The sequence below is a fragment of the Stylophora pistillata genome, chromosome 14 (genome assembly GCF_964205215.1).
Source record: "Stylophora pistillata chromosome 14, jaStyPist1.2, whole genome shotgun sequence".
Lineage (NCBI taxonomy): Eukaryota > Metazoa > Cnidaria > Anthozoa > Scleractinia > Pocilloporidae > Stylophora > Stylophora pistillata.
The window spans coordinates 20,036,886-20,062,639 of NC_142532.1; the positions used below are offsets into that span (position 1 = coordinate 20,036,886).

The window sequence follows — 25,754 nt, forward strand, 5'->3', positions numbered from 1 at the left end:
TATATCATGTATGGAGAATTATTTTAAACGCCAGGTCAACATAACGATGACGATGCAGTTAGCGCTTTCTGTAGCGTGGGTGCGAACGGACATTATTTTATTTAAGGTTGTTCTTTGTTGTTGAGTTTTCTAGGCGGTTTCTTCGCAAAATGTGGTAAATCTACAGCTACGCAAGGATCTTAAGGTAATGGAATGAAAATTGTTTGTACGTAATCGTATCTTTACATCAAACAAAACCTGTTTGCGTTATTTTTATTGTGATAAGTATTTTCGTGGAAATGTATTCGCTCACTTGCATAAAAGCTGGGCTGACTTATTATGAAGACTTACTTTCCGAAAGAATGGCGTTTAAATAGCCTGAAAATTTGTGTGTTTTGTTTCATTTTGTTTCTGGGATGAAGTAATGTACGTTTATATCATCAATAATCCTACGATTCGACTCTTAATTTGTGATAAGTGAATTTTCATTTCAGCTATGTGCCTTATATTTCCTTGTTTGTAAGTAAAGAGAATTTGGATTGTTATCAGGTCAACAACTTGTAAATGACGGCGTCATTTTCATCACATGACTTCTTGTAATTGTATTGATATTAGAAGGAGAATTGAAGCTAGATGAATGAATATCATGCTTAGCGGTGAAATAACTAGTCGAGAGATTAATTTTTTTTTGTTAATCTGATCAAAATTCTGTAACATACTTCTAACTTTCGAAACCATGTGTGGTTTCTGTGATGGTAATGGATTTTGATTTATCACTAAGTCAAGAAACAACAGCTCTGTTAGCAACATTCTGGCAAGGGACTTGCATTCCACTGAGGGGGAAAATCACTCATACTAGCCGTGTCTTACTGTGGGAATTAGAATATTATTTCTGATTCTATGGGAGTCTGTCATATTCTTGTTTACAAATAAATATACCCCTTGCCATGAAGTGGCCACACTTAACAGGAACTTTAGACTCAAAATAACACAGCTCTTGATTCCTAAACAGATGATAATACTTCCAAGGTAATAGTTTAACCGCCTCCCAGTTAGCTCAATGGATAGAGCACTGGACTGTTGTGTGGGAGGTCGAGGGTTCGAGCCCTGGCTGGACCAACGCTCAGGGTCTCAAAATAATTGAGAAGAATTTACTGCCTTTCTATAACATCAATAAATGGTTAGACATTCTAGTCTTCTCAGATAGGGACGAATAAATGGAGGTCCCGTCTCCTGCAGGGTTGGGGTAGGAGACGTTAATTTCCCACACACGAGATTACTGTGTGATGGATGTCCTCCCCTAGGGTGGGATGGGTGGGTTTATTGGGCCTGCAGTAATCGGCGCAAGCTGTTGCGGTGTCCCTGCCGGTTGGCGAAGCTAAATAAAATAAAGTAATTATCCTTTTAATCCTTTGAGTGACCAAGACGGAATATCTCTTTACATTATCAATATAATATCAAGCAGACAAGTGATGGGAAAAAAAAAGTATTAATTTGGGGATTTTTAGTTGTTCAATTATCAAATTCCTCTATAAACTAACATCATTTGAATTGTTTGGCAGACCGTAAGGAGAGTTACTAATAAGATCTCAGAAGTGAAAGGGTGATGTAGATTTAAACATATTTATCTCTCCAATGTCAGGGTTTGGTTGGTGTCTTTTGAATCACAGATCAAGAATCCTTTACCATGGATGACAGACACTTTCTACAAGTGGCACAGAACCCCTTTGCAGCCCTTTTTCCATCAGTTGAAAAGGCTGAAGAATTCAGACAAAACGCTTCAGCACTAAATGTTTCTGCAAAAGGAATCATAGACAATGATTCAAAACCCAATTCAATAAACGAGGTCCAGATAAATGAGGAAGAAAGAACATGGATAGTGAATGACACGCTTCAGCGAGTGTTCCTCATCACCATAAATAATGGTAATACTACATACTTATTAACTGATTATTAACTTATTAACTGAGTGGTAATAATGGTAATACTACGTACTTATTAACTGATTATTAACTTATTAACTGAGTGGTAATTGTGGTAATACTATATACTTATTAGCTGATTATTAACTTATTAACTGTGTGGTAATAATGGTAATACTACGTACTTATTAACTGAGTGGGGGGGTTGGACAGGAAAATATTTGGTTTGAGATTATGACATACAGATTGAGTATATTGAGGTCTGTCCATCTTGACCTCTAGACAAATATTTTTCCATCTGGCTTGATCAAACTCACATTTATTTTATGTGATGAAACACTTAACAGGACACGGTTGGATTGGAGGGGTGGTAAAGGTAAAAAGGTAAAGCCTACTTATGAGGCATGTGGCCCATCAGGCTGGCACTTAACTGTGGTTTCCATAGCATGAAGCGGCTAGGAGTAATTCTACCCCCCTTCCTGGATGGGATGCTAGTCCATCGCAGGGTTACCCCCAGCATTAAATTCACTGTACCCATTTAATTCTCCTGGGTGAAGAGTGGCACTGTGAGAGTAAATTGTCTTGTCTAAGAACACAACACAGTGTCCCTGGCCAGGGCTCGAACCCGGACCACTCGATCTAGAGTTGAGCGTAGTAACCATGAGACCACCGCGCCTCCTTAGGAGGGGTAGCTGGTTGGCAACTGTCAGAGAGATTCTACAATATTATAATAAGGTGGCTCATTTTGTCATCTCTGTTTGCTTTTGAATTGAAGTCCACCAGCAGAAATCATGTTCTTGCAAAATGAAACAGGGTTCCCATTTTCATGGAATTACATAAGCAGGGCTGACCAGGTTATCTAATGATTTACTAAGTTGACAAGGAAGTGGTTACGCCGTATTTTTCTGGTATTTATAATTGAAGTCTCTTAACGTCATAATCTTTTTAAATTCTCAACTGGTATTTAGATAGCGATCGTCAAGGAAAGAAACAACATGGAGGGCTTCCAAAAAGATGTGTCTATTTACGTAATACTGCCAGCACTGAGGAGGGATCAACCCTTCAGTGGACCAATATTGATGAAGTAAGCCAATTAATTCTCACTTCTTAGACTAGTTCTTTATTTATGTTTTGTCCATGTTTGCTACAAGTAATTTACATGTATTTAAAAAAATGCTGTGAAATTCTACTTATCGAAGCTAAGAAAGTATTACCTAATGCCATGTTAACCATGTAAGTGAAAAACTCCAACTACCTAACTTCTACTTTCAACACACTACGGCGAAAACTTCAAGTTTTTGCAGTAAAATTCAAGTTAACTTTTGAAAACTTCAAGTTTCAACTTGAAGTTTTTGCAGTAGTGTGTTGAAAGTAGAAGTTAGTCGGAGTTTTTCACTTACATGGTTAATATGGTGTTAAAAAAATGCTGAAAAGCTAAAAGGGGATTTTACATCTGAACAGTGACTGACTTCTTTCTAATTCTAATTTCTATAATTTCTTTCTTTCTTTCTTTCTAATTTCTCCTTTCAATAACACTCCTGGATCAAAAGTGAAGGTCACAACAATAAAGGAAATGATCACCAACTAAAGAAGCTCTTGATTGTTAAACAAATTTTCCCAGGGAAATGTATAGAGAACAGTATGGATGTGTGCATACTGATTGTGATATATTAAGGGTGTAAAGCACAATACAATACAATGTTCATTATTTCAAGAGGGTAAATACATGATTAACCCAGTAAAGAGTTTTCTAACACATGGCCCTCTGTAAACCCACCCATCCCACCCAGGGGAGGACATCCATCACACAGTAATCTCGTGTGAGGGAAATGAACGCCTCCTACCCCAACCCTGCAGGAGATGGGACGTCCATTTATTTGTCTCTATCCAAGAATCATATGTTCCACATATGGTGGAACAGCTGAAATCTGAGTCAACATGTTTTTTTTTTATATATATATTTTTTAATTAGTTTTTGATCAATTTTTTAAAATGAACAACAGTATGCTATCAAGATAGTTTAAAAATAAGATCTGACAAGGCTCCTTTGAAATAAATTGTAACGTGAATTGAATAAATTTAGTTGTTATGAAAATAAGTGCTTGCCATAATTGGTCCTGTTTTATAGCTTGGCAATGTTACATGACTTTGCATTATAAATATTAATCTTAATAATATTATCAATTAATACTTTTTATCTTTCCTTAGGCCATTATGGAGCGTCTGAGCATGACTCAACCACGCACTCATGTCATGATCACAGGTGGTGCTCGTATAACGTCACTTACTGCTGAGGTTGAAGCAGGAGAAGTTTCAAATGTAAAATACTTGGCCTCTTGTTACAAGAGAGCCACTGAGGAATGCAAGAAATGGAAGGTAAATTTTTCATTTGACATCCAGGCTTCATATCTGATTTCTCAACAATGCATGAAAAGTGTTGAAGGCATCTACTGCTTTTGTTTCAGTGCTTTAGAAAAGGTACAGCCATGTGATATTTAATACAAGTTTCAAACCCCATTCAGAATTATTTTTTTTCTCCCTCTCTCTTTCTCCCTTTTTATTCTCGAACAATCAATCAATTCCCTCTTTTCAAACTTTAGTCACCTGCTCAGTTGAAAGAAACAAGAAAGATTTAACACTTTAAATTTGCATCATAAAAAATGAAAAGGAGGAAAAAGGAATTCACAAAAACGTCCTCATCTAAGTATTGGCATTTTGTGAAGTAAAACCCTTTTTGAATATTTCATTTGAAGGAGAAGGATCTTGTGGAAATTGCAGACAGAGCAAAAACACTGGCATTGTCTTACGCAGGGTAGGTATTTCATTTGCAAAATTAACTGTATTAAGTTCCTTTCACTCCCAAGATCTCATTAGTAATTTTCCTTACTGTCTGCCATACAGTTCTCAAGGGTTTCATTAAGGGCCAGGCGCCGGGCAAATTGACCGGTTGTGAGGACGGCTTTGCCCACCTGATTTGACCATCTGGAAGAAAGTTTATCTTACAAAGAAGTTCAATTCAAAGAGTTTTGCCCGCCTGTGAAAACCAGTTGCACTCCTGCAGAAAACATTAATGAAACCCCTGAGTTCTTGTAATGTCAGTTTGGAAAATTTGGTATTGGATCAACTAAAAATCCTCTTATTGGTATTTTTCCTTATTCTCATTACTTGACAATGTCTGCTGATTTTTTCCTTATTTCCATCACTTGTCTGCTTGATATTGTTGATATTGTAAGGAGAAATTCTGTCTTGATCACTTATGGGAGTGAAAGGATTAATTTATTTATAATAATTATTATAATATTGATTAATAAAAGTTATTTTAATTAATGAATTAAGCATATTGGATATCCTGTCCTGTAAGTATAGCAAATACTCTACATTTGTCCAAAGTGAGTGTATAGCCGAACCGAATAAGCCTTTAACTTCAAACATCCAACTAGTAATTTTCCCTTCTGAATGCCATCCATTTCCTCCTAATCAAGATAGAAGAATTTGGTACCACATGATACAACCCTCTGATTGATGAATAAGTTACTTGTTCAACTCGATAATTTCTAGGTGTTAGACAGTTAATGTTATGAGATAGGATCTCTTTGCCCACCCACTCTTTGCCCATACTGCGAGGATCGTGCATCATACGTAGTTAATGTTATGTAATACACCATACAGGAAAGGTGGTTAAAATTTTTTTTTTGTGTTATTCATTCAAGGACTTGTTTGTTAAGCCCAGAGATGTTCTCTAAAGCTGTTCCTCAGAAGCACTTGTTTCAACTAATGTTAACTATGCAAGGTATAAAAGTTTTGCATTTATATTTATGACAGGAATTGTCAAGAATTAAAAATCAATTTATTTACTAGATAAATTTAAAGATTAAATTTTATGTTTATTAATAATAATGATTGGTCTAATTTATCTATAAATACTGATTTTCCTATTGTTCAAAATGTTTTGTTTAAGAGGTTTTTTTAATGTAAATATTTATCCCTAATAGTAGCAAGGACATGAATTATGCCAATCTATTTTTTCATAGAAGATCAAGTAATTTCAGAGTTCATAGATGGCCTTGTTCAGGAGCATCAAGAAAAAGATGATCTGGTAAGTTAAAGGTTATAAATATGTGACCTTCCTTGTCAAGACTGCAAAATTAATCTTTCATTCAGAATCCTCAACTTTGTGATATCAAAGAAAGTTTCCTTGTATACCAATTTATTATATGGCTGTGTCTCACAAGGACTGGGAACTACCAAATTCATGAATTTGATTGGCTGAAATCAATATTGAAAGCGGTCTAGATTTTCCCATTTAGACCGGCATCTAGATCGGTCTAGAAATAAAAGGTACAAAGAATATAAAAAAATTGGCATATAAGACATATACACAGCCATAAAAAATAAACATCTTTATTAACCGAGCTAGGTCGGTCTGTATGGGAGAATCTTGACCTCGGTCGCTGGTACAGACCTCACTGCATTCGGTCTGTACTGGCGACCTCGGTCAAGATTCTCCCATACAGACCTCCCGCTCGGTTAATAAGAACTAATTAAACCCTTTAATTCAGATCCCGCAAGTGATTCACACGTAACTTCTCCCTGCAATATCCATACACTATCTAGCAAACAGGTAAAGAGAATACTCAAATGTATCAGGTGGAAGTTGTTATCTTGATCTAACACCAAATTCACATAGCTAATTTACAAGGGAATGTTTAGCAGCTAGAGGGGAGAATTAACAATCCGATCTTGGGAGTTAAAGGGTTAATCTTTCTCTGACTCCTTTAAGGTGGGGGTGAGTGTAAACTTTACGGCTACATGGCTAGCCACATGGTAGCCAATGGTAGCCAAATGGTAGCCAATGGTAGCCACATGGTAGCCAATGGTAGCCACATGGTAGCCAATGGTAGCCACTTGGTAGCCAATGGTAGCCACATGGTAGCCAATGTTATCCATACATTATCTAGTAAACAGGTAATGAGAATACCCAGACTTTAATACTAGGTACATGTAGAAGTTGTAATCCTGATCTAATGCCAAATTCTTGTAACTAATTTACAAGGAAATGTGTAGCAGTTAGAGGGGAGAATTAACAATCAGATCTTGGGAGTTCAAAGGTTAACCTCTAAGAGTGACTAGCATCTAATTTCTCTTTATAGTATTGCCCCTGAATCATATATTGAGGTTATGAGAATTAAGGAAATGATCAACAACTACATGTAGATTGATTGTTAAGTAAATTCTCCTGGTCAGCACAGTAGGAAATGTATGGAGAACAGTATGGAGAATATGCAAACTGATGTTAGGGTGTAAAGGGTCAAGTGATGATGGAAGCTATATTATAAGAACATGAAGTTCTTTGCAAACAACTTTTTTTGATGTTGCTATCAAGTTGTGAATTTGTGATCTCTTTTTTGTCTCACCTCATGATATTCATTTACTTTTAGACGAGTATGTTTTCCCCAGTTCTTGAGATGTTGGCGGATAGGTGCAAAGATATCTCATCACTTCTTCAGCCTGACATCCATAACTACTTTGAGTTACTGCTATTCTTTGCAAAGCATGTTCCTCTAGCTGAGGTGATTATGCACTTGTTTTCATCATGATGCTGATTAGAAATTACAGCTCTGGCAGCAATTTGTTTTTTATTAATGATTAGAAATAAATTTCATTTGATCTGCAGATGAAAGTCAAACAAAGAAATGATTCCCATGGGTGGACTGCAAATTAAGCACTTGCAGAGAAGAATCTAGAAAACAATGAACCCTCTAGAATTTCCCTTGATCCTAGGGTGCGACTCTGTAGCTCAGTCAGTAGTAACACCCAACTAGTAACTGAAAGGCACAGGTTTGATTCTTGTCAAAGCCTGAAATTTTTGACAACAGACATCTTTTCTACAACTGCTTACTTGCAATTCATCTGGGAGGACCAAGTCTTTCCCTCAGTTAGGGTACAATTTGAAATTGCTCAATATGAAGCATTGGGGTAAGCAAAGATAATCTAAGAACTTAAGAAAGATGCTATGAAATAAGCATTTGTCATGTGCATGGGCCAATGAGAACTGGCTCCTAGCTGCCAATGAGAACTGGCTCCTAGCTACCCATGAGTATTTGGATCTCAGACTTTTTGGTTTTGGCGTAAATTGCTCTTACTACCCACAAGCTGCAGAGAATGCAATGGATAAAAATATGACATTAAAGAAATTGTCTTAATTTGCTATAACTTGTAAAAGGTGAATTCAACATCATCATTCTAAAATGACAAGTTGTATATAACAATGCAGTTTTTTTTTTTCTGTTTGATTTTATCTTTTTAGATCCTGGTGTCATCAAGAGTCTGGCTTCCTGCCAAGTTGCCAGTAGGTGCTATTCAAGGCCACACCTTTGAAAAGCAAACTTTGTTAGGATTCTTTTTGGCATTGACCAGCATGTCAAGGGACCCAAGCAAACCATCTGTGAGTTGATGATGACTTAAAAATCATTGTACGAAACTGTGCTTTTTGAGGTAGTTTTGAAATATCAAGAAGTCCAGATCAAGTTCAGATCTGAAGTTCAAACACTGAGTTGGTTTTAGCCAGATTGTCTTGGACAATACCTCCATCCATCATCAATTTGTTTTCCTGAGTGTCGTTTCACTGACCTTATTTTCTGTCTGTTTACAGGAATTCTTCCAACATCCAACTGAGCAGAGTCATGTAGAGATGCAAGCCACTATGGCCAACTTGCGCAAACACTTTGATACATTGTCAGAGAAACTCCACAAGGTTTGTTGCCACATATATCTGGAGGCAAAATTATATTCAATCAGTCAAACACAAAGAATGGTGAACACTGGCGCCATATTAACCATGTAAGTGAAAAACTCTAACTTCTACTTTTAACACACTACTGCGAAACCTTCAAAACTCAAGTTTCGTCTATGACCTCGTCAGTTGATAACATACAAAAATTTAAAAATTTGAAAAATTTTTAGATTTTTGTTTGTTATCAACTGACAGGGTCGTAGACGAAACTAGTTTTGAAGTTTTCGCAGTAGTGTGTTGAAAGTAGAAGTTAGTTGGATTTTTTCACTTACAATGGTTAATATGGCGTTAAGTAATACTTTCTTGGCTTCGATAAGTAGAATTTCACAACAAGGTGAACACTGGGGTTTCAATAAATGCAGCTTAATGGTGGTCTACTACCAACTGAAAGACTTCTCACAACCTTCTGTTAATTAACCCTTTTACTCCCGGCAGTGCATGACCAAAAAATACTTTCTCCTAACATTGTCAATACAATATTAAGCAGACAAGTAATGAGAATATTTAACAGCTATTCACCAAAGTGGAGGTGGTTAGTGGTGGATATTTGCCAAGCCGCAAAGCTAACCACCGACACTGAGGTGGATAGTGGTATATATGTTGTAGTTCAATTTTATCCTTGGTTCAAATTTTATTTTCCTTTGTTTCAAACTCATTATGATACATTAACATGACTGAGAACAAAGGAAAATAAAATTTGAACCAAGGATAAAATTGAACTACAACATATATATATATATATATATACTAAAACAGTGAGATAGTATACACCACTGTCATTAATTTGAGTGATTTCTTCGCTTGACACGGATGCAAACTGGGACGCCATTTTTTCCCGAGTTGCTTGGAGGTAAATAGCAAAGGATATTCGGAGTTTGACTAGCCAATCAGAGTGCGCCTTCAATGCTATCCACTTTTTTAGTATATACTAAAAGAAATATCAACTGGGGTGTTGGGTATTATCATGTGATTCAACACTAAATTCTCAGAACCAAAACCATAAGTAGTGTATGGCAGACAGTATGGAGAAATTACAAAAAGAGATCTTAGGAGAAAGGGTTAAGCCTTAAGCAGGCTCTCATGTTTAGGTTTCCCCTTATGGACTAATGGCTTATTACACCATCATCAGTAGCTCACAGGAAAATTTAATGAAGCCCTTGGTGAACACCTGTGATATTTAAGGGAATGTTAATTAACTCTTTAACCCTTCAGAGTGACTAGCATTTAATTAACAATTATTTGCCAAAGGCGAGGTGAGTATCGTCAAATAATCCCCGAGACGAAGTTGAGGGGATTATTCAACAATATTCACCAAACCTGAGGCAAATAATTGTTTTAGTATAAATTCAGAGCTGAACAACAGAGAAATTTCTAAATCAGAGCATTTTAGTAACATTTATTAACATTTTATATAAACCGCGTGGAGCGGTTTATATAGCATCATATAAGGAACCTCTCAACCAGTCAGATTGCTGGAAACTCTTTTCTCAGCTCTGAAATTGTACTAAAAAGCAATATGGAGAGTATGTATACTGATGTTAGTGTGTATAGGGTTAATTTTGTTGAATACTAGTCCCTCTCAGACTGGAGATTGGCTCTTGAGCAGAGACCATTCTTAATCCCACTAATACACCAAATCTAAATATGGCATCCAATTTGAATTTCTATCGTTCTGGACTCACTAGCCTCTCACACATGAGATCATCCTTTTAATTAGTGTTTCCATGTGAAGACAAGGCTAGTGAGTCCAGAAAAATAGCAATTCAAATTAGATGCCATATTTCAATTCAGTGTATTACAGTGAGTGACCTCCCTTCAGATCACTCTCTTCTCTTTAGTCCAGAAATATTTTTGGTGCTATGTTAATTACTTGAGGTTAATCATATTATTATCAGTAACTAGCCTCAAGTTTCTCTATTTTACTTTTTTGTCCTTTTAATTATAATTAAATTGCACAAAAGTATTTAAGCATACGACTCTTAAGTACTTATTATTGTCCTAGTTGTTTGGGTGGCTGATATGACATGTGGCATTCTCTGTTGGTTAAGCAGATTGCCTTTTCTTTCAGGAGTGTTGAATTTTTTTATTTTCTGGAAAAATTATAATTGTGGATTTTGCAGAAACAAACTAATTCAAGGCAAATTCAAGGCAAAAGATGTTCAGTACCATTTGGCTGATGTTCAAAATAATAAAAGTGATTTTTGAAAGGTCATTCTGAATTGCAGAATGGTTGTACTGTTATTGCTGAATACTGCAAGTATTAATTGATCTTCATTTATTTGATGTGTTAAACTTGAAGGTTGTCATGGAGATCATGAAAAAATCAAGTTTTGCAAAACACCAAGTTCTTTACTGGATTGGAGCATGTCTCCATGGAAACATAACAAGGAAGAAGGTGAAGGATGTAGTTCGTATATTGCATTTTTTGATTCTGAAAACAGATGTGATTCCATCTCCTATTTAAATATCCCAAAATTGTGATGATGGTATGGCTTTCAAAAAGCTTTGAACTCTGAGGGAAACAAAAATAGAACATCAAGCCAGGTGAGTTGAAAAATTGAAATTTGACATGGTTTTGGGACACTTGCTGTAACCCATTTACACTCCTGAAATGGAGAAAGGAACTGAGAGAGTGAACACATTTAATGAACACATTTAATGACCTGAGTCTAACAAGTGAAACTCCTAAAAGGCTTCTGATTCTTGCAAGATTTGAACAGTCTATGTTGGTAATATTTTTTTTTTCTTGCAGATGATGGCAGAGTTTTTTGCAACCACCCAAGCACAAGATGGATTCTTCTTAAATCTTAGTACTTTGCTCCTGAAAATGTGCCAGCCATTTATGGACCCATGTTCGCCGAAGCTTCTGAAAATTAACCCACAATACTGTGCTGTAAAAGTTAGTTTTGACAGTATTGCGCAAGAGGGCACTGCATTACATGTAGTTGGACTTGATGGAGAAACACGACTTGTTGTACCTCCAGATGAAGGTGAGACTCGCAAGGGGCCAACATCTAACAAGGGAAGTACTAAATAAATAAATAAATACACCTAGCCCATGCCACAGAAACTGAGAAAAGCTAACAGCAATGTGTGCCATTTAGCATGTGCACACAACTTGTACTACTGACCATTCATCCTTCATATTGCATTCATTTAGTTAGCCCTTTTGTGGCGTACATGTATGATAACAAAAAAATGTCTAGTAGTTAAGAATATGAATGGCTCCCGTAGTGGCCCAGCTTTATTGAGTCAGATATGTTTCATTTTTCTTTCAGAGGACAATACACTCAGGATTACACCTGGATTTGGATTTGTGACAGAGTGTTTTTTCATGACCCATCACTGTCTCAACCTGGGTGAGTGATACAGGCAGGAGGCAGGGAGGTCACCAGACTAAATGATCCTTAATTTTAATTAAGCATTGAGATATAGACAAGGTGTCTGGTTGGGTCTCACTACATAGATCAGTGTGTAAGGTTTGGTGGGCTGGGTGGTGCAAGGTTTGATGGGGGGGAGGGGTGGCACAAGGTTTGGTGGGGTGAGGGGTGGTGCAAGGTTTGGTGGGGGGAGGGCTGGTGCAAGGTTTGGTGGGGGTGAGGTGAGGGGTGATGTGAGTTGTTATGGCTAGGAGCTGAGGATATATAGGAAATCTTGAGATACTCAGATTTACTAAAATTAAACCAACATTGCTTTTTTGATGCAAGTGTGTGTTTTGTTAAAAATGCAAATGTTGCCAAATCCAGCCCTGATAAACTTGGTGAGACAGGTGCATTCCATCTCTCTTTTTTGACAAAGGTCTTTGGAAAGTCTGTGAGAAATACAGAAAACTCATGAATGAGTTAGCACAAGTAAGTACATAATACCATTTTGCTACTTCCTGGGTTTGGGAATTAATACATCAGGCATTCAATATGGGAGAATTCTCCAGCCTCCTCACTGAATTCTCTGGCTTAATTTCGATAATGTGTTGTCAGGTAGTTTTTCTTATTCAGATGTTACCTTTCACAGTTCTCCTACTACTAGCATTTCCAAATGAACACCTGGTTGTCAAGTCCCAAATTATTGATTGCCGTGAGTGTTTTTGATTATCTGTGCTACATTGTCACTAACACCTTTTATTTGTGCCCTTTTTTAGATGCAACAGGTATACCAAGATGCCACTGCACAAGGATCTGAAGGAGTTTTGATACAGAGGCTGAAAGTCCAGTTTGAGAACAGCATTATTAAACAGCTGTCTCTAAAGGTGAGATGATTAATAAATGTTTTAATTTTTGTGTAAGCCTTGTGGTTGAATGCAAACCATCACAAATGATAGTGTCTGTGGTGGTCATTAAAGCCTATCAGCCTATCTTGGTGGAGCTGATCCTAGCTTTTGTAGCAACCAGGAGAATTTTTTACCTATTCTAGATGGGGTGTCTATTGCAAGTTCTCTACATTAACAATATGTCAGATTTCCCTTGCTGATAATTTGCCAGTACCCATTTTATACTTCTTGGTTGGAGAGAGAGAGACTCTGTGAGGGTATGATCATCAGTGTCTTTCCCTAGAACATAGCAAATTGACCTGACCAGAGCCCAGGGTCACTTGGAGTCCAGGGCTGGGTTGTTCAAAGGTGGTTTAAGGTAACCCAAGGTTAATGTGAAATTAGATTTGAGATCTGAAACCTTTAAAAGAAAATTAAATAGAATTCTTTTTGTCAACAATTTGATGACTGGATGCTCTATAAATAATAGAGAAAATTATCTGATAAAAGGCTTTTGACAAAGGAATAATAAAAGAAACCTGGATTAAAATGTAACCTAGGGTTAGTGCTAATTGGTCCTGGAACAATTGGGTCCAGTGTGCTAACCATTAGATCAACCCTCTTCTCTCTCCCAAAAGGTTTTTTTTCGTTGTTGTATTTTAACCCTTTATTAAACCCTAAGAGTGACCGGCATCTAATTTCTCCTTACAACATCACCCCTGAATCTTGCATAAAGGTCAGGAGAGTAAAGGTAATGATCATTAAAGAAGCTCTTGATTGTGAAACAAATTCTCCCTGTCAGCACTTCAGTAAATATATAAAGAACAGTATGGAGAATATGCATACTGATGTTAGGGTGTAAAGGATTAACTTGTCATTTGTTTTTTTCAACAGACTCATCTTCTCAACCCCTCCTTAATTGAACTTGGCCTGAGGTTTTACATAGCTAGTGCATCATGGCTGAATCAAGTGGCACTAGCTGGAGACAGCTTTGATGAAATGACTTCTTTTAAAGAAGTGGAAATACCTCTTCCAACACAGGTTGATAATGATATGTTTTATTATAATATGACCTGTCCGTTTATGATGCACAGACCTTGCTGTGCTTGGTCCTTATGTCGCAATCTTGAGCCAAATATTTCCTGTTCCGCCCTCCCACTCAGTGAATATAAGTACATAGTATGCACTACTATAATGAGATGTACATGCACCTGATATAGTTTAGCCAAGGTGTGGTACGTGATCATTTGCGTAGTGATGTTGGAGGAAAGGGTAGCCTTATGTAGGACTTGTCAGGAAAATTGAGTGAGAATGTTTCGACATCTTGAGGGGAAGTTCTTTTTTAGAGTCATATGAAGAGTTCTTTTTTGTGCAAAAGTCTAGTTCATCAAAATGTATCAATTAGTCACTTGTGCTGTGATAGTTTGACTTGTAACTTGACAACATTGACAACTGTCCCATTACCCTCTTTAATCCTTAAACTCCCAGAAGTGATTAACATGTAACTTCTCCCTCTAATATCCATACATTATCCAGCAAAAAAGGTAATGAGAATACTCAACCTTATCAGGTAGAAGTTGTTTTCTTGATCTAACACCAAATTCTCATAAACAATATATTTTAATTGTAGACTCCTAAAGGACTTTTGTTTGTCCCCGAGTTCATCGTGGAAAACATGGCTGACTTTATAATTTTTCTAAGGTAACAAACTTACTCTTTGTAGTCTTTGTTTCCTTAGTTGACAAAGGTTTAACTTTTGCCATGTATTAATTGACATAAACCTTTTCTTCACATTGAAGACATTTCAGTGAAGAAACTTTGGAGAGTGCTGGAAAATCTTTACATCACCTTGTCACATTTTTTGTCATCTACATGGGGTACGTATAGATATTAATGAACTTGAAACCCTTTCCTTTGACTACCCTTATCAAGATAACCTTATGAACTTAAAATGATAGTTTATTCTTTTGATGCAACCCCAAGTTTTCCAGAACCAGAGAAATAATATTATGAGGGTACCATTTTTTTAATGCCTGGAAAGAGTTAAGTTACCTAATTTCTTATCAAAGAGTATGAACTAAGTTTTGTTTTTTTTTTTTAATCTAAGTTATTATACGGTCTTTCAGTTTATGCTGCAAGTGTTTCCGAACTTACTGTTATACAAAGGTTTTTGAAAAGATGCTATAAGAGGCGCTATACGTCAGTCAATTATAACATATATGAACTTTTGGAGAAAAGCGACAGACACCTTTTTCATAACCTCAAACATGATGACCATCCATTAAAAAGCCTACTCCCAAGGTACAAAGACTATATTATTGTAAACATTTGAAGGAAATCCGTTGTCAGGCCCAGCATTAACACTGAACGTTTTAAACATAGCTTTTTTAATAGATTAATTTTTAAATATAGTCTAGCTGTGTAAACACCCCATAATGTATATCTATAATCATTTTTAATCATTTTATTTGATTTAATCATTGTAATTTTTCCCATCAATATATATTTTTACTGTAACATCAGATATGTAATTTTATCGGATGGTTTTTTAATAAAGACGAATTTATTTATTTAAAGACGAATTTATTTTTTAATGATTTTGTTCATCTAATAGGCAATTGTTTTCTTACCAACAAATTTTCAATGATCCATTTTTTCACAATCTCAAGCCATTATAATCAGTAACTAGAATCCATTGAGCTATCAATTATGAAATTGCGGTAAAAGTTAAGAACCTGTTAGGCTAAAATTTCATAGTTACTGGCAAGAACCTTTTACATATGAACCGTTCTAGGCTAAAATTTCGATACAGGTCCTTTTTTTTTTTTAAATAATTTGGATATATCATCAAAGTTGAAATGGTAAATTGGCCACCTAACGATTACAAAAGCTGACGTTTCGAGCATTAGCCCTTCGTCGAAGCGAATATGTGACGTACTGCAAATATATTGCAGTACATCACATGCAATACAAAGGTAACAAAACTAACCAGAACACTGCCAGTGTTACAAGATCATAATATTGTAGTGTCAGTGCATCCATATAGTTGTGCAACATATCCAACTGTGTTTATAAGTTAGCCATATATTTAAGTAGGGCACCATAGGGCTAGTATACAGTACAGTGTCACATTCATACCCTTGAAAAGAAATTTCGTTTTATTCAAACAAAAAATACGAACCTGATTTAGAACCAGTAATCTAATTTCAAAGTATACACCATTTATATATAAAGAACCCATGGAGACTATCTTAAAAAAACCTAGGCTCTTAGATATGGTTTTTTACTGTTTTCTATGTTGTATAAAATTTTCTCTGGTGAAATGTGAACAGCTTCAATCTGCACAGACTGAGTTAACATGTGATGTATGTTTTCATTCCAAGGAGTCCAGAACGTGTGCGCAATCCGCATCTCAGAGCAAAACTGGCAGAGACTCTTGAGGCATTGGTTCCTATCCAGAAATCCAAGAATTCAAGTGAACTTTTGTCAGTCCCACAAGCCAATATGGTATGCACTGTTAAAGTGCACCTAAACCCCAAATTTTTTTTTTCGCTTAACGAAATAAGCTTATTTTTTGGAGTATTTCTGTGCAAAAATTTTTTAATTTGCTTAAATCTTAAATTTTCTGTGCCTAGTCAAAATACGGAAAATCGGCCGCCATCTTGCCCCACGACCGAGTTTAAAGAGGAATGGCTCTAGCGGATAATGTGACGTCAAATCGAGAACACGAAAGTCTGCTTTTCACACATTTTCACTTGTTTGGGAAGGTTGTGGTCGATATTGTCCGAAATATGCCGACCAGGTGTGTTGTATGAGGAATGTATGAAGCGTGATACCCTTTTGCAAATTTCGCACGTTGCTACATCCTTCTACAACACACTTAGTCGGCATATTTTCGGACAAAATCGACTACAACCTTCCCAAACAAGCAAAAATGTGTGAAATGCAGACTTTCATGTTCTCGATTTGACGTCACATTACCCGCTAGAGCCATTCCTCTTTAAACTCGGCCGTGGGGCAAGATGGCGGCTGATTTTCCGTATTTTGACTGGGCACAGACAATTGAAGATTTGAGCAAATAAAAAAATGTTTGCACAGAAATACTCCAAAAAATACGCTTATTTCGTTAAGCGAAAAAAAAATTTTGGGTTTAGGTACACTTTAAAATCAATTAGAAGAAACTGCACTGTCTTAAAGTATGACTTGCTGAAATGGATTTCCCATCTTTTAAGACTTTTTGATGAAACTAATAAATAAATGAGCATTATTCAATCCTTTTATGAAATGTAAGTGCAAAAAGTGCATCACTGTGAAGCTTTATACAGCTTGGTGTTAAATTGTATTAAATTAATTGTAATAAGTCAATTCTTATTTATAGTTCAACAGACAAAGTGCTTTCCTTCAACACAATGTTGCACCAGCCTACCTTCCTCAAGCTCTTTTACAACTGTTTGTGGATATAGAATTCACTGGACATTCCATGCAGTTTGAGCAGAAATTTGGTAAGCTTCTTTATGAAGTAATACTTAATGAAAGATCACAAGACACTAGCCAAACTATCTTGGTGACAAACTACAAACTGAGACAAGTCAGAGTAGACATATGATTAATAGATTTTCATGAAAACCTTAAAGTATATTCCTGCATCAAAATGATGATCCTGAAGCGAGCTGCCAAAATCCATGGCTTTTGCTGCAGATGGGAGACCAGACCATTCTCCCAGACCACTCTCTGAAGCCGGTAAACATAGCCTGCACTATCGAGGTGCTACACTATGGAATAGCCTCTCAATTACTAGCAAAACTCAGACCACTGTTACTGCCTTCAAAGAATCCCTGCTGACATAGCAATTGCTTTTTGTTATAATTTTAACGATCTTTTTATTCTAGGATTAAAGAGCTCTTATTGTATGACAAGTTGTATTTATTTAGCTTTTAGTTTTAGCATTGCTGTTGGGATATAGTATTGGAATATTAGTATTAGCATAAGTTGTATTAATTAGTAGAAATATTACTTGTTCTAGGTTGCTTATGAATGATTATTTGTATATTTAAGTTACACATGGCTCGATGGAAGAGCATATTTTATATGAAATTGATACTGTGTATAAAGTATATCTTATTAACCAAGCATGAGGGCCGTACTGGGAGAATATCGGCCTGAGGTCTTGACAGTATGGACCGAGCGCAGTGAGGTCCGTACAAAAAAGACCGAGGGCCGATATTCTTCCAGTACTAATTTTCTTGCTCATGTCATGTGGTTGAAAATTTTCTCTATCAGGTTACCGTCATCACATGTATTCAGTTTTGAAATTCATGTGGCAGGAAGATGATTACAAAGCTTCCCTGTTAAAGATGGGTGAAGAGGTACAATGCAATAATTAGACAAACATTAGGCACATCAATCAAGATTGTAGTAAATAAATGATGATAATAAAATAGTGATGACAAAAATGGTAATATTGATGAATGCCATGGTACGAGGCTGCATAAACATGAACTAAACCTCTAACTGATTAAGAAGAAGTAGGTGTGTGGTGATGATTTTGCTTTCATGTATTTTAGGCTGCTGATGAAAAGAAGAAGAAAACAGCTATTCCATTATTTCTTCGCTTCCTTAATCTGTTGATCAATGATTCTATATTTCTGCTGGATGAAGCTCTTCAGGTATTTCTTATTTAGGCTGTACGCATGAAATAAAAGATACTTAATTTTGGAATTTGTTGGAGCATCTTTGACTTTTTGTTTTTAAAGTTACAGACTGAGATACCTTACTTTTTTTCTGAAGCTGTTTGAAAAATTTTGGAAATCAAGATGATGAAAAGCGGGAATCTTAAGTGTCAATGTTCTACATTCTAGAACCACAGATAAAATGATTCAGACAAAGGGAGAGAGAAGATTAGGGTGTAGTCTCAGTCTGTTTTATGTGTATATATCAACAGTATTGTTTATTCTTCATATATATCCAGTTTTGGCATAGTAATGATATAAATTGTCATTTTTGTTTTTTAGTTCATGGCAGCTCTGAAGAAGCTTCAAGCAGAGAAAGACAGTGGAGAGTGGGAGAGTTTATCAGAGCAATCACAACAACAGGTACGAAAGCTCTTTCTGGTATTCTCATATTTCTTGGCTTTACTCTTAGAGTTTTACTAAGACAGCTAGTTTATCTATAGAAATTTAGGCTTAAGTTCCTTAGGGGCATATTATCCCCTTTCATTTCCCAGAAGTGATTAACATGTAACTTCTCCCCATAATATCCATACATTATCCAGTAAACAGGTAATGAGAATACTCAAACTTACTACGTAGGTATGTGTAGAAGTTGTAATCCTGATCTTACACCAAATTCTTATAACTAATTTAGAAGGGAATGTCTAGCAGCTAGAGGGGAGAATTAACAATCAGATCTTGGGAGTTAAAGGGTTAATCTTCCTCTCACTCCTTTAAGATGGGGGTGAGTGTAACCTTTACGGCTACATGGCTAGCCACATGGTAGCCACATGGTAGCCAATGGTAGCCACATGGTAGCCAATGGTAGCCAATGGTAGCCACATGGTAGCTAATGGTAGCCAATGGTAGCCACATGGTAGCCAATGGTAGCCAATGGTAGCCACATGGTAGCCAATGGTAGCCAATGGTAGCCACATGGTAGCTAATGGTAGCCAATGGTAGCCACATGGTAGCCAATGGTAGCCAATGGTAGCCAATGGTATCCATACATTATCCAGTAAACAGGTAATGAGAATACCCAGACTTACTAGGCACATGTAGAAGTTGTAATCCTGATCTAACACCAAATTCTTATAACTAATTTTCAAGGGAATGTGTAGCAGTTAAAGGGGAGAATTAACAATCCAATCTTGGGAGTTAAAGGGTTATTCTTCCTCTCACTCCTTTCAGATGGGGGTGAGTGTAACCTTTAGGGCTCATTTAATGAAACACACAAACGTGCCTTAAGCATGTTAAAGAACTGTTTTACCCTGATTGGGAATACAACGACCCATACCAAGACTACAACAGATGTTAATGAAGCGACTTCAAATCTAAAAGCACGTGGGAATAAGTCACGTGATATTACGTCCGCAACGAAACAACCGGAAATGAAAATAACAAAACGGAATTAAAATGGTAGCCACAGTGAGGGACACACTTATTTTAAAAGTGTTAGCTTCTTCTGAATGCTGTCCACCTTTTATGTAAATTGCGTTGAGTATACATTTTGTGTTTTTGGAAAATTTAGGGTTTTATCCATAATGGAGTCTTTTCAAAGCTATAGTGCACTGAACAAATAAAGTAGAGAACAAAATTCAATGGGCCAAATGAGTTATAGAGTTTTTGTACAATAGGTGGGGGAAAAGGCTATTTCTTTTTAAACGTGAAGCTTTGATAGGGGGCCAATAAGTGGTTTGGCAGGAAATTTTTTCAGGTAGGGTTCTTCATATCATAATGAAAGATTGTTACTGGGAACAGTAATGTTGCAGTAAAATCAAAGATAATTTCTACGCTGATTAAAACATGGTTGTCCTTACAGAAGCAGCAGGAGTTGCAGCACACCAGTGGAATGGCTCGCAGTCATAACATCTTAGCCAATGAGACTGTCCATGCACTGAGTTACCTAACAGCTGACATCAAGCAGTGAGTAATTAGTTTTTAGTCATCTCGTGATCCCAATGTGGTTACTATTACTGAGGGGCCGGCATACACTTTACACAAAGCTGACCAATCTAATTAAATTATACTTAAATGGTAAAAGGTAAATGGTCTGCTTTTGTAAGGGAAAAGCTTGGAAAGAAAATTTTTGCATTGATCACAGAATGATGTTTACAGGCAGAAAACCCAACAGTAGTACCAAAAACTAAATGTCACTTTTCTAAACTCTACAGTAATCATTGATCAGAATCATCCATTATTGGTTGGGCATGTGGATGCAATTTTGGGATAGGGGGCGGGGGTGGGGGGAGTAGAATTTGAATGAGCCATTACCTACAAAAGTTCAAATTCTGAAAGGGTTCAAACTGATTGATTGACACATTATACAATAGGAGTATTTTTGTTCAAAGCTCTGGATAAGGCAAAAGGGGGTTACTGATCAAAAGATGATTTTTTTTTTTTATGTCACAGACCATTTCTGATAGGTTGCATGGTAAGAAGGACTGCTGATATGTTAAACTACTTCCTTCTAAGACTGGTTGGACCAAAAATGGGTGAACTGAAGGTATGATACAAGTTCATTAACAGGAATTCAATTTCATTTGGGGTTGATATACAATTCTGTTTCATTTTGTAATTTTACCAATGTTGGTCAGTTATGAAACTTAAATTAAGGACTGAAAGCAAAGTGATGTACTTAAATGTTCTTTAAATTTGGTTTTATGATCTGAGTTGATAATTTAAATTGGGCAGTGTAAGGAGTTTCTAAAAGTGTCATTTCAAGCTGGTAAGCCATTCATCAGAGCGAATGATGAAGGGCTAATGTTTGAAATGTCACATAAGAAACTCTTTGTGGCAGCTAGCTAATTTATATTATCAACTCAGTTGATAAAATCAAGTGAAATTATCTGGTAATTATTTCCTCATCAGCACTGCATCACAGTTTCTTTAGAAACTTACGTCCTTTACTTATTTTTTTGTTTGACTTACTAGGTAAAAAATCTCTCAGAGTTCCATTTTAAGCCTCAGATGCTGGTTTCTGATATTAGTGACATATACCTCAACCTTGGTGAAGAAGACTCCTTCTGCAGGGCAGTTGCCACAGACAAGAGGTCATACTCACCCAATTTATTCAAACAGTCAGAGAGAGTTCTTAAGTAAGTGGTAAAGAATGGTCGGTAGTTATTTCATAGTTATCCATTTAATTGTTCATGGATGTAATCATTACCAAAGATCTCAAAAAGATTACAATGTATTGCTTTCATTTAAATTTCCAGATTGATTGGAAGACCATCTTCAGTAATCTTTAAACTTAATGAACTTGCGGATCGTGTCCATGAATTTGCTCAGCAAGACGAAGAAGATGATTTGATAGAGGTATGTAACTCCCCCACCTCATGATATATGGAACATGCAGAGGACACATGTAGAGGTCAGGGTTCGACACTAACAGTAGCCAACTAGCCATAGACCAGTAGAAATTCAGTTTTGGCCAATGCTTTTTTATTTCCACTGGCCAGTAGGGCTAGCAAAAAAAAACTGAAATTATTGTAACATCTAACTTGTCACCAGCCACTAGGCTAATAAGTTGAAAAGTTAGTGTCGAGCCCTGGAAGTCATGTGTGACATGTCCAGGCCCGTGCACTGCCAGGCTCCTTGCTTTCAAAAGGGTTTGATGCAAGGAAAGAGGAAGGAAGTTGTTGAAGTCTAACCCTGGCCATGAATGAAAAAAGACTATTTACTTTTGATTAAGTGGGGATCTAGGACTCTCCATTTCCTCTCACACTACAAACACCATTTTGTGGTTTTGTTTCAGCCTGTAAATGTAAAATATATTTCCCATCACTGTGCACAGAATATAAACCTAGACAGACTAAGACAGCCTATATGTTGTTCGATTAATTTGTTATGAAGAGTTAAATCTTTTGTTAGAGTAAATGTTGATTTTTTTTTTCTCTCTGTAGCCACCAGAAGAATTTCTTGATCCAATAACTAACTCACTGATGACTGACCCTGTGATTCTAACTACATCAAATAACATCGTGGACAGATCTACCATTTGCCGTCATCTCCTGAGGTATGTGTGTAAGACATGCCGATTGGGGGAAGTGGACTTTGGGTCAATATATCTGGGCTTGGTCCCTGTGTGGGGAGGGGTGAGGGGGTTAGGAGGTGGGGGTGGGGGGTGAGGGTCTCTAAGGATTTTCAATTGGTACTAACAAATTGTCCATAAAACCTGACAAAATGGTGGGAGGTATAACCTGTGATAGACCCACATCCCATCCTAGGGGATTAGCAATTGTGCTCTGAAAACCTGGAAATTAACCTTTTACATCCTGCCATTAGTGTGAATTTTCTCCACACTGTTCTCTATAAATTTCCTAAGGCGCTGGCAAGGAGAATTTACATAACAATCAGGAGCTTAAGTGTGATTCAAGGGTGATACTGTAAGGAGAAATAGAAGATAGCTAAAGGGTTAAGCTTCTGTGCTGCTGGCCGCTGGTTTCTAAGGTCAATGTTACCTTACAGAGCTCGACACTAACTTTTCAACTTACTAGCCAAGTGGCTGGTGACATCCTAGATGCTACGACAATTTCAGTTCGTTTACTAGCCCAACTGGTTAGTAGAAACTGAAAACTACCAGCGGAAACTGAATTTCTACTAGTCTGTGGCTAGTGGGCCACCGTTAGTGTCAAACCCTGACCTTACCTTTGGTGAGGTGTGTGGTCGATCTTGAAATTAGCATTGAAATTTTTAACCAATTTAAAGGATTTAAAGTCTTTAACTGCCAGAGATTATGTAAGGTAAAATAATTTCTTCACAGTTAACATTGTTACATTTATTTATCAAAGTGATGATGATGAGAGTGACCAAATTTGGCTTATTCTAAATTGTGATCACTTATTGTGTGCTGACATGGTAGAGGCCTTCTCTGTCTGAAAAAAAAAATGGCAGATGATGTTTTTTGTTTGATGAGGCCTCTCATTTTTCATTGCAGTGATCAGAAAGATCCATTCAACAGGAGCCCTCTTACTCTTGACATGCTGAAGCCACATGATGAGTTACGCACTAAAATACATGCATGGATGGCAGAAATGAAAGCTCAAGGGAAACGCTGACGTTAAGTGTCAGTGCATGGTCCTCCTTGATAGGCTTCCATTTCCTTTTGACCTCTGATTCTGAGTTTGAGTCAGTCAGGGAGGACTGTGTGAAGATTGAAGAGAAGTTTTTTGGGATCCTTTTGATATTTGGATGTTCTGCTCATCTGGGACTATTGTTGTTAGGACTTACTGTAGTTCTTTTTTTTTTTTTTTTTTTTTTATGTTTTCTTTTTGCAAGAATTCAGTTGGTTGTGGGGTGTAAATTAAAGAGGAGGGCTCTGGTTCTATGTAACAGGCTTACTTTTTTGGGTACTAAGCTAGCTGAAATATTCCAATACGTTTTCCGAATCTAAAAATTTTCAATCAAGGGTTTCAAAGCCAATCTTTACTACCTGTAGTTGCTGTTACGGTTTTGGGGTCTATGATTATTACTGGCACCAATATAGGCCACAATGCAAGGTATTAATCAAGGTCTTTGGTCTGGGGGAGTCTGTGGAAAGTATATCACCTCTCTCTCTCTGTTAAATATAAAGCAAAACAACAAAGGAGGCCTCCTGATGAAAGTTGGAGGCTTGTGTAAGAGTCACCTCCTGGAAGATCTTGTAAACACCTCTCATAGTACTTTTCTGTTGGCAGGCTGGTTTTTGCTGGTCATTGTAAACCTAGAGAGGTTGCAGTGTTACACTACCATTATCCAGGCATAGAAATTCATCAGATTTGTAAATATGAAAGAATAATAACCCTGATTTAAGAACTTCTGATTATCACCCCACCTTTTTCCTTACAGAAACTTGTTACCCCCAACCCCTCCTCCACCCATTGGCGGTATTTTGAGTTAGTTTTTGGCCCTATTTTGTCCCGCAGATGTTGAGATCTTTAATGGTTACACGATAAGAAACCATCATTGTACTTATAGACATGCTCTGTCCTATTTGTTTGAATGATTGCTATCTGCTAAAAGTTTATTGCAGATGGCAGGATGAGTAAACAAAGGGCACATTTACTAACATTGCTCTTTTTGAAAACATTTTCAGAAACAATTTTCCAAGGAAAAGTGAAAAATAGTATAACGTTAATGTAATGTTAAAAAAAAACCCTTTCACCCTTAAATCTCTCTGGGAAGAATTTTGAGTTAAATATTATGTAAGATTTGATTATTAAATGCTATACTACATAAAGCGAGCTTGCATTTAGTATAATAAGAATGTATAGAAAAACCAAGCTAAATGGAAAATGTAATAAAGAGGCAGAGTTTAAAAAAGAATATAGTGTAACTAATAACTGTAAGCTGTTTTTTAAGAGAAACCCAGGGTGAAATAAATGACTAGACTGCTTTTTGTTATGGCTACAAAAGCTGCCTGTGATTAGTTTTCTCTGACTGAGGTTAGAGAGTTTGTGGTGCAAGATGAGATGAGTTCAGTGGGAGACTGGACAAAACGGGAAATGTGTGCACTGCAAGTACCTCCCGTTGTTCCATACAAAGCCTTAGAAAACTTTTCTAAGGCTTTGTAAGGGACAACGGGAGGTACTTACAGTGCACGCATTTCCCGTCCTGTCATGGAGATACAGATGAGGTGGTAAAAATGCTCGTTTGACTTCCCATTGTCTTACACCACCCTCACTGATCATTTCAGAAGGGTTGGAATAACAAAACAAGCAGAAAGTCAAGGATTTGATACCTTTCAAAAATGAAAAGAAAGTTAAAAACACCATAGATGATACAAAATTGAAGAAACAGCAAAGTTATTTAGGAAGAAATTAACGATTAGATTACCTTTCTGGTAAGCTCCTGCTAATGCTGTGTAGAAAGGAAGTGGAATACTTAAGATGAAAATGAAAATTAAGACGACTGAGGAGAACTCCAGTCAATATGTTGATAGTTAGTGACAAGCCCATGCCTCACACCCCATTTTTGTGTCTGTTAGCTTCCCAACTCCATCCTCCAGTTCCAAAATCACCAGTCTCTAAAGACTGTTGAGAGGGTGGCAAAGGGTATTTTCATGATTTGTGAAGGGCCTATTTTTTTCCCGTGAAACGTGAAATGGCTTGTCTTTTTCACGTGAA

The 25,754-nt window shown here is 36.8% G+C and overlaps 1 protein-coding gene across 1 annotated transcript; it reads left to right on the forward strand.

Moving 5' to 3' along the window:
* The first annotated feature begins 25 nt into the window (after positions 1-25).
* LOC111336500 (ubiquitin conjugation factor E4 A) lies at positions 26-25,043 on the forward strand. The gene is made up of 29 exons (XM_088744332.1): positions 26-184; positions 1,622-1,904; positions 2,870-2,985; positions 4,110-4,277; positions 4,655-4,713; positions 5,612-5,691; positions 5,933-5,997; positions 7,340-7,471; positions 8,209-8,346; positions 8,554-8,655; positions 10,994-11,089; positions 11,447-11,684; positions 11,973-12,053; positions 12,493-12,545; positions 12,833-12,940; positions 13,835-13,981; positions 14,571-14,641; positions 14,740-14,817; positions 16,324-16,447; positions 17,319-17,442; positions 18,221-18,306; positions 18,505-18,606; positions 18,952-19,032; positions 20,471-20,574; positions 21,061-21,154; positions 21,583-21,746; positions 21,867-21,966; positions 22,554-22,666; positions 23,588-25,043. The coding sequence occupies exons 2-29, from the start codon at positions 1,667-1,669 to the stop codon at positions 23,706-23,708; spliced, it is 3,183 nt and encodes a 1,060-aa protein (XP_088600458.1). The 5' UTR covers positions 26-184; positions 1,622-1,666; the 3' UTR covers positions 23,709-25,043.
* The last annotated feature ends 711 nt before the right edge of the window (positions 25,044-25,754 follow it).

Excerpts from the sequence above, each read along its gene's own strand:
- LOC111336500 (XM_088744332.1), top strand. The coding sequence starts at position 1,667 with ATGGATGACAGACACTTTCTACAAGTGGCACAGAACCCCTTTGCAGCC. Across the intron at positions 4,278-4,654 it reads AGGAATGCAAGAAATGGAAG|GAGAAGGATCTTGTGGAAAT; the intron begins GTAAATTTTTCA and ends TTTCATTTGAAG. Across the intron at positions 14,642-14,739 it reads GACTTTATAATTTTTCTAAG|ACATTTCAGTGAAGAAACTT; the intron begins GTAACAAACTTA and ends TTCACATTGAAG.